Consider the following 9850-nt stretch of genomic DNA (forward strand, 5'->3'; position numbering starts at 1 on the left):
ATGAGCCATGTCTTCACCATTGGATGGTCACCGAGCAACCTAATTAATATTCTCTATACAGTTTTTCGCCATAAGAAGGCTATCATATTGCGTCACCACTATCTAATTAATATTCACAATGAGCCTTTGCCATAGTAGCAGCAATAGTAACGTAAAACGTGTATGTTTGCGTTGGCAATTTGCGAGGCTATTGTGAAAATTTCAACACAAATATGGTGAAGCATGCCAAAAAAACTAAAACTTTTGACCACTTTTGAAGTGTTCGTCATAAAACAAAGGGTTAGTGCTAGGTGTTATTATTTTTACCTCTGCATACAATCTTTTTATTGTCTCACTAATATCCTGTCACAGCAAAGTAGAGAATGAAGAATATATTATGTTTAGATATCTTTATAGGCCTGGCATTTAGTCGTACTACTTACTACCAGTCTTATTATCAAAGCTATCTTTGGGTCAAACCCTGGTCAAAACTGTATTCCTCTAAATCAAATCAGGTGTTCAGCTATCAGTAAACAGCTGTTGGAACAGGGCACGCAGATACAAACTGCAATTTGGTGAGACCAAGAGATTTCAGATTCTGTGTAACTTACTTGTGCGAAAAGTAGGAGAGTAGGCTACTGTGCAGAAGCTGTGATGATAGTCATACTCATAATACAAAAAAAAAAACCTGATTGCATAAAAAAATTCCTCTAATGCAAATATAAAATGGCACAATAATCTTATATAATCTTAATATTTTTTTTAATAATGATTAAAATTATGAATTATTTTAGTATTTTGTAATCAATAGGTAATAAATGTTTTACTTATACCACTTAAGGAGGTGAGAGACTGTGACTGTCTGCGTCCGAAATTGAGTAAGTATAGGCTACTTATTTTGAATAAGTTACTTCACAACGACAAAAAGAGTACATTCTATAGTATGAATGTGTGTAGTATGAATGTAATCTGTGTGTACTACATTCGCCATGTTGTCATTATCATGTGACCTACCAGAGTCAGTTGCATCGCTTCACTGCCATTCATAAATCATCTCACATGGCCTCATGGGATAGTAAAGTGTCCACCGTATGCACACTTCAGAATCTCGTCGGAAGTAGTACAGTAGGTTATCCAGGTACTTTTTGTCTACTTTTTTATGAGTACTGTGAATTCTATTCGGACATACTTTTTTTGTCACATAGGCTACTTACATATGCTTTTTCGCATATGAGTATGGGATTTCGGATGCAGCCTAATATTTAATCAAGTTAAAATCTGCAAGTAAAAAAAAAAAAAAAAGAGTTAAAAGTAACTTGTGATGGTCAGTGACGTATTTATTCTGAAAACAGCCTTATAAGAACCTAATAAAACAAATATTTTGTTATTTAGATGTCCTTTGTAAATTCACATTGAAAAAAGATACATTGTGATTTGATAAAAAAATGATTTTGTTTATTCAGCCATTATTTTATTATTGGAAATCAAGTACATAAATAAACATGTAATATACGTCTAATATTAGAATTAGAACTAACTTGGGTGTCATTGATTGTGTTCATTTATAGGTCTACATTAATTTAAACTATATATACTGAATAATGAATGAACTTCCCATCTTTGAGGCATTCCTAAAACAGTCCCATCACAGTCAATGCTGCACCAACAGCCACGACCTCCTTAATGTTAATAGACGCACAGTTTTATACTGCGTGGCCTTTGAGAGGCCTCTCCATCTTCACTATGCTTGGATCACACTTCAACATCTCTCTGATCCATTCGTCATTCAGCGCACCTTCAATGAATTCATCTTGGCTGATTATGGCTATAGAAGCGGAAAGACAAAGAATGACATAACTTTCTGTAAACTGTCATTTGCACTGGTTCAGTTCAGTGCTTTGAATTTTAAGAGTGGTCGAAATGACTTGGGGATGGCTTAGATTGCAATGTACCATTGTTATCTTTGTCCAGCCGTACAAATATCCTATTGGTGCACTCTTCAGCACTGAGCGGGTTAGGTTTGGTCAGTGATGCTGCCACGCTCATCTTGTACACAGCCTGAGAACAGCATTTCATTCTGATTATATATTGCCCTCTAGTGGAGCAATCCGGAATTGAGTAAACAAACACAATTTGGAATTCGATTTGATGGTAAAATCAAATTAGAATAGCAAGTAATTGAGTTTAACTATGATCACTTACTTGCATGATTTCAAGCATCTCTGACCGTGTGATGGCTCCATCTTTGTCTTTGTCGTAGAGTTTGAAGGACCAGCGCAGTTTCTCCACCGTTGTGCCCTCGATCAACATGCTGATAGCCGTCACATATTCTCTGAAGTCCACTACTCCATCCTGTTAAATGGCAATCATAATAACACTTTTTAAACAAATAGCGAGAAACTGTGGGGGAAAAAACATTTCTGTCGTGATTTGGAACTCTCTTAAAATGATATTTAAGCATAAGAGTAGCCTACTGCAGAACACAATTGTACAGTTGTTCATAACATAACATGTTTTTTGTCTTGTTTTTTTTTTCAATGTGTTCGAATACTTTTTTGGGTCCACTTTTATGACAAACATGAACCATCTTATTAATTTTAAAAAATCTGTTCTGTAAAAAAGGTACAAGGGTCAGTAGAGTGTCATACATGTCTCTTTGTTACACCTAATCCTTTTACAAGTTAACATGCATGTTTTGTAAAGGCAGTGTGAAAAATGATTCCATTTAAAACACCAGGCTTAAAACATCAGATGTGTCAGGCCTCAGAGCTTATTTGGTTTTGAGCTGTGTAATACCCCATTGTTATCTAGCGTGCGGAATATCTGCTCTGCATACTCCGCTGACTCTTTTCCCACGGTTCCATTGCAGAAGTGACGTCGGAACTCATGGAGGGTGATCAGTCCACTGGGACACTCGTTCAGGAATTTCCTGCCAGACATAAGCACAAAGTGTACACATTTTATAAAATATTAAGTTTTTTTTTTTTTATCTAAAGAGGTATTTAAGAGGTAGGCTATAGCTAAAAGTATAACAGTGTAATTTAAAACTAAACTGATATTAATACGTTGTTTTCTTAACCCATTGATTCATATTTATTGACTTGACATTGAGACACATTTGTATACAACATTAGGCTTGTTTTCACAGACAGGGTTTAGATTAAGTCAGGAATAGACATTAGTTCAATTAGGACATTTAAAGGGATAGTTCACCCAAATTTTTTTTAAATCTTTCATTATTTACTCACCCCCATTTTGTTCGTCTTCAGAACACAAATGTGATATAATAATAAATATATATATATATATATTTTAAAGATAATTAAATGAGCGATTTATGTCCCTCGATCATTTAGTAGTCCACACAAGCTTCAAAAAAAATTCCGCAAAACTAATCCAATCGTTTGGTTTAGTTGTCCAAATTTCCGGAAGAGACACGATCGCTTGATGAACAGATTGAATTTAGGTTTATATTCATCGATCAGCGAACATAAACATTACACGAAAACAAGTGTAGCCTATTCAAGTGTGTGTAGGCCTACTTCAGTCTACATTTTATGTGGGCCTTCTCAGAAATATCTAGGCTAGGCCTACTTAGAATAACTTAATAGTTGGCCAAGGAACAAAGATAAAAATTTGATTTAAAAATCACCCTAGCCAAGTGCGAAGTTTATATTAAAATTAAATCTATCATTTGACGTTTACGTGAGGGGATCTTCACAAATATCTGGGGAATTTGACAATAATCAGATTCAAGGGTTTAGCCACCCCAAGTAGGCTAAAACTCACAGATTACAAAATGCGTCTGTTGTTATCTTCTGTTCTGAGCAATTCTGAGATGTGTATGAAGTCCGCAGTCTATATATCCTAAGTTCAACAGAACAGAGCTCCATAATCGCTCTTGTTGAGGAGGAGCTTAATATCGCTATAGCTAATGCAAATCTTTTCTCTTATTTTTTTTTTTTCGTTTTTAAATGGCGCTCTTATGAATCTTCTGAAAGAGTATGCTACAGAGACCTATCAACACACATCCGAAAAAGAAGCAGAAACAATCAATAGGCTATAAAGCATATGGAATTACTCTGAATCTGATACGGATGTAGTCTTTTTCAAAACACAATTTTCTCAGATTTTTGTTCAAAATGTTGCTTCTTTTTTTATATAAATAAAAACTAACCCACACTCAAGTGTTGATAAAAAATAAAAAAAATAAAAAAGAATGCATGAAGCTAGAATTAAAATAAATAAATAAATCACAGACACCCTTTCTTGACATATTGCATGTTCAAATATTACAATAAAATACACTGGTTGGGAAAGAGTTGACCAGTTAAAGTAGGCTATATTCCAGTTAAAGGTAGGCTATATTAATACCAAAATATGAACATAGTATACTTAAAGTGCAGAAATAATATTTAAATCGTAAAATACAAATTAGGTTCACATAAAGAAAACTTACAAGTAGGCCTACACTATTCTTGTCTATTACAAGTAGCATTATAAAACTACTAAACCCATTAGTAGGCTACTGGAGTATACTTCAAAGTGTACTTTCATTAGGCCTAACTAAAAAAATGTATCTAAACTATCAGTAGTATAAGTTCACTTAAGACTTCACAAAAGCCTCTATGTGCAATCTGAAATTTTCTTCTACAATGATAATTTTGTATCAAGCTTGTATGTTTATGTTCAGTTATTTCACTTTAATGGCAATGAAAATGTCCTATTAATTGATTAAATGATGCCTATTTTAGAAGAAAATTTCAGATGGCACTTAGGCTTTTGCATCTGAAGTCTTTAAGTTGCAGTGCAAAAAAAAGCTATTAATATAGGCCTATATATCCAACATATGAAAAATAGTAATTAATATGACACTTGATAACTTTAAAACGCTGCATGTGTTCTGTCAGTCTAGAACACAGCAACATTATGGATGATTAAAAAAGCAATTGTCTTAAGCACATCAAAAACTGAAATGTTCCAGGAAAAAGACTGGAAAGGTCAAAATAAAAAAAGTACTCAGAATAAAACAAGCAGATGACCTACTTCTGCTGAGATGGAGTTTATTTGGTTTTACAGTCATGGTTGGCATTTTATGGCCTATAATAAAATCTTCAGTATGGCATGACCCATTCTCGACACATTTTACAGCTGTGTAATTACTCTCCAATAATAAAAACCCAAGAATGGGGTCGGGTTGTCTTGTATAAAAGCATCTCAGATGACATGATGTAACCACGCTTAAGTATCATATTTTTCCCTAAAGACCAGCTGCTGTCATAGTAGTCACCTAGTTAACATTTTGCAAACTTACCTGAACCATTCATAAAGCTCGGTGACGTAGGTACCACCTTTTCTGCAGGGTAAGGTTGCAGTCTGTCCCATCTTCATCAGTGCAACAAAATCAACAACGGCAGAGGCGCATATATAGCAAAGCCCAGCTTACTTCTCTCTTACTTAATCATTCAGACCCTTCTGCATCTGTGAAATTAAACTAAAGTAATCTCCCCCCAGGAGGGCAACAGGCAGGTGAGTGACACAAATGAATGACCTCAGACACATTACATGAGTGACACTTGAAATCCACTAGCTTCTCCAGCAGCAGTTGAGGATTATACAGAACATTACATAAAACATTGTTTGCATCTCCATGTTTTCCCTTGAAGCATCAAGTGTCAGTTGCTTGTGAGCGGACTTGTTCTGGTGACCTAGTTAACAAATGGTAAAAAAACATTTTGTGCTTGTTGCTGAGAGAGCTTGTGAATATTCTCAGAAAAGTGAACGGGGAAACCATCAAAGATGCTCACGGAAGATTGTGGTTGATCTAGATTCATCATTTGAGTCAGCATTGTTCTCACAATACGCTCAACCGCATAAACAAGAAGTGTGAAGGTGAAATTTGAATGTGCTTTTGTTTTTCTATCTGGAAATTGGAATTTGAATTGGGATGACTTTACTCAAATGTAATTCAAAGAAATTTGAGGAAAGTCAGTTAAGTTCTGATCCAATTTCTTCCTTATAAGAATACAATAATAAACTAATATGTACACATTATTTACATATTCATTTTAAACAAACTATTATTAACATTTTAAATGATTAAATCATTTAAATTAAGTTCAAATAGAGCAACAGCCCTTTTTGTTTTTCCAGTACCACAAAATGTTATATATATATATATATATATATATATATAAAATCTAGAAGTAGAAAATAAATTTTTGCATCAAAATATGATATATTCAGCAAGTACGGACATTTTTCCCCCCTAACATCATGCAAATGATCAATCAAACGCTGAAAAAATGCAGCTGAAATGACCATCCAGAAAACACTTAATACCCATGAACTGAAGAACACTCTTTCTGGAGTCTCTTCGTAGATTTTTTTTGTTAAAAAAAATTGAATCAAACGTTCCAATTTAGAACTTTTTAGAAAAACAATATAGAAAATTGTGTTTAAGCATTTGATTGATCGTTTAAATTTTGTAAGGGAAAAAAACACACGTTTGGGGTCAGTAATTTAAAAAACGTTTTTATAAGCAGTAATGCCCATCAAGGCTGCATTTATTTGATCAAAAATACAATAAAAATAGTAATATTGTGGAATATTATTACAATTTAAAACAACTGATTTCTACCATAGCCTAATATACATGTTTTTAAAATGTAATTCATGTGGTCAAAGCTGAATTTTCAGCATCATTACTCCCGTTTTCAGTCACAAGAACCTTCAAAAATCATTCTAATATGCTGATTTGATTACCTAATATTTTTGCAGACACTGATATTTCCCCCGCCAGGATTCTTTGATGAATAGAAAGTTCAAAAGAACAGCATTTAGCAATTTTTAGATAAAAATTATATGTAACATTACAAACATTTCTACAGTCACTTTTGAATAATTTAATGCATCCTCGCTGAATAAAAGTAATGATTTCTTTAAAAAAAAAAAAAAAAAAACATCTTACTAACAAACTTTTGAGCGGTAGTGTTTAAACATACAAGCAAGTGTGCTAATGCAAAATTTTAAAAGGTATTTTCAACACATGACAGACCAACACAGATGTACAGGAAACTAATGTTGTTTATTTAAGAATCTTTTTACATGTCAATCTGGAGAGACAGATTCTCTGCTTCAAACCAGACTTGTTGACAGCAGCAGCGATGGCATCATACCAATGCTTGATAACAAACAGAGGAGAAAGAAAATAAGCAAAAGACAAAAAGGGGCCCCCCTGGACGAGGCCCCTGGTTCCACGACAGCCTTGTCCAAAGGCTCAGACACAGCGACGATGAGGCGCACGCATGCAGATCTGGTGGCTTGACCCAACGGCTGCTCCCCGACTGAGAACTTCACGGAAATGATGAACAGTCTTCAGAGTATCCAAACCCATTTCATCACACACTCAACAGTCAAAGAGAAACAGAACAATACAAGTCTTTAACTGTCTTATAAGGCAAAAACCTTTATCCAATAGACAGCTAACAGAACAACAAAAGAAGAAACGCAAAAGCAAAGGGTACACAAAAGGCATGCATGAATGTACTGGAACAATATAAAAATCAAGAAATTCTACAGGCTACATAGAGATAGATCTGAACGTAGAACAAAAGTGACAGAAGAAAAAGGTCTGTGGTTTAAATTCACGTACAGTACTCGATTTCTGCCAAGTGCAACAGCAGAACGACACTCCAAACAGAACATAGTCACGTTGAAACCCAGTGACACTATGTGGGGTGGATGGTAATAAAAATCAAAAATGTCATTTATCCTCTTTTAGGACCAGCCTGCAGTTACGGCACAGCTCAACGCTCATACATCGGGACGAACAAAGCAGCTGTTCCTGTGCCTAAGGCTGAAACTGCCCCATCAAAACCTGGCCATCTTACAAGAACTGTGATTGGCTAACACAACTAACCACCTGTATGACAAGCACTTAAAGTTGATCCCATTGAAATTTCAGTCAGGTTTAAGGAAATTACACTTTTGTATTTCGGGGCAATACGGTACGTTTGCAAAGCCAAGCGTTGGGTGAGCAATGGATCGCGGCAAGACTTATTTTCACAATAAAAACCCATTATGTTCACATCATCTAGCAGGATTTCATTTCCGCTGGATGGGATCCTCCCTTCAAGTAAGCTCTTGGCAGCATGTGGCAGAGCAGACAATGATATGAAGACATTTTTAAAAGCAGCTCACGCCATAGTCACAGAATCACAAGACATCTGACAGCACAGGGCAGCTGAGCGTTAAGGGTACTTGAAATATGTCTATATGCGGTCAAAATCGTCCATTTCCAAGGTAATGAGACTCCTGTGGCACATATGCACCATCACAGTAAAGCAGTTCAGTACGCTGACCGCCAGATTTAAAGGTCACCAGAAACAAGGGAAGCAAAATTTTTGGAAGAAAATGTGCAAAGTCGGATACAAAGCCAGGCTGAAATGTGAATTCACTGAGCTGAACGATCACCCGAGAGAAACTGTTTTGGAAAATATTTGTTACAAGAGAGTGCGAAACATAGAAAGAGAAAGACAGAGAGAGAATCAGTATCCCGAGGATGTTTATATGCAAATAAGAACTCAACTATAATATAAAAAACAGGGAATTGTTATAAGAAAGGGCATCATTCAATCATTTTAACAGCCTATGAAGATCATTTGCCCAAAATGAGGTGTCATGTTTGAGGCTGAAATCTGCAGTGGACGTTGTCTTTTGATAGATCTATTCAAAGATTAATGTAATACCATTTAAAAACGGTAAAACCTGTTCTTAGGTCTCTTGCCTTAGGTTAAAGAGTTCAGCCAAAAATTACATTTCCATGACCTTGTAGTTCTAAACGTGCGTTTTCTTTTTTTCCAAATTGCTGATATACAGTACATGACTTTAAATCTGAACAGATTTTAAATTACTAGGCATCATACACTTGCCGACTTTGTAAATGGTTACAGAACAAACGATGTCATACATTGAACGACTGAGGATTACACTCTACCAGACTTTAAAGTCCTTCCGAACAACGAAATCACTCAGAAACGTGCCTCGTTGCAAGGTGTATGATAAATGAATGTGCTCTAAAAATGGCTCAAAATATCAAACATGCTTCATATCCCCCGACTGCATGGAATCATAGTGTGATATCTGTACCAATCATACACTATGCGATTTTCTTTGAAATCACTCAACTCCGACTGACCCAAATCTGTAGACTGCCTCTGACTTTTGGCAACCAGCAGTGACTCCTCCAGACTATAAATCAGGGCAAAAGTTGTATAGTGTGTTCCAGCCTTAAGATAAGGTAAAACGCAACACTGAAACCAAGAAAATGTCACAAATGAGATCTACAGAGGTGGAAGTTGTATTTAAATTAGCGCACAGATCTTATGGACTTTTACTTCTATGATTCTTTTTAGTCCTCATTTAAGCTTGACAGCCCCATATCACAATTGACTTTCATTACTTGGAAAAAAAAGTGCTGTTAACATTCTTCTAATTCTAAACTTGTTCCATAAAAGAAAGTCACACAGGTTTGAAAAATACACGAGGGTGAGTAAATTATTATAGATGCTTATTTTAGGGTTATTATACTTTTAAAAGTAGAACACCATCATGACTTCATGGTTGGATTTAGAATAAATCTTGGCTTGAAGCAATAAGTTGTCGCAACCATCTCTCCATTGTTGAGTTTTACACTATACAAAGTGATTGTTAGTATTTTGAAATTTAGTAGAAATAAATTTATATAATTCTGAAATAAATTTTTTTAAACAACCATCACCTACTAAATGCTTCTCACGTGAGCATGCTATACCTCTTTGCACATAACTGAACAAGACCTAATGAAAGAATGAGGCCAATAACAAAGTTT

The 9850-nt window shown here is 35.2% G+C and overlaps 1 protein-coding gene across 2 annotated transcripts; it reads right to left on the bottom strand.

The window, feature by feature from the left end:
• Positions 1-1415: 1415 nt before the first annotated feature.
• Positions 1416-5681, bottom strand: LOC307003429 (guanylyl cyclase inhibitory protein). Of its 2 annotated transcripts, none has more exons than XM_079621795.1 (5): positions 5294-5681; positions 2776-2908; positions 2182-2331; positions 1932-2037; positions 1416-1804 (listed from the first exon to the last, which is right to left on the bottom strand). In XM_079621795.1, the coding sequence occupies exons 1-5, from the start codon at positions 5368-5370 to the stop codon at positions 1683-1685; spliced, it is 588 nt and encodes a 195-aa protein (XP_079477921.1). In that variant the 5' UTR covers positions 5371-5681; the 3' UTR covers positions 1416-1682. The 2 variants fall into 2 exon arrangements, with proteins under 2 accessions (XP_079477921.1, XP_079477920.1); XM_079621794.1 differs by lacking the exon at positions 5294-5681 and adding an exon at positions 3769-3933.
• Positions 5682-9850: the final 4169 nt, after the last annotated feature.

This window comes from Phoxinus phoxinus (assembly GCF_949152265.1).
Source record: "Phoxinus phoxinus genome assembly, chromosome: 8".
NCBI classification, from domain to species: domain Eukaryota; kingdom Metazoa; phylum Chordata; class Actinopteri; order Cypriniformes; family Leuciscidae; genus Phoxinus; species Phoxinus phoxinus.

Coding starts and splice junctions, on each gene's coding strand:
- LOC307003429 (XM_079621794.1), bottom strand. CDS start 3,872: ATGGAGCTCTGTTCTGTTGAACTTAGGATATATAGACTGCGGACTTCA. Junction 2,332..2,775: donor GCACGCTAGATAACAATGGG/GTATTACACAGC, acceptor GCCATTTAACAG/GATGGAGTAGTGGACTTCAG. Junction 2,038..2,181: donor AGATGCTTGAAATCATGCAA/GTAAGTGATCAT, acceptor TGCTGTTCTCAG/GCTGTGTACAAGATGAGCGT.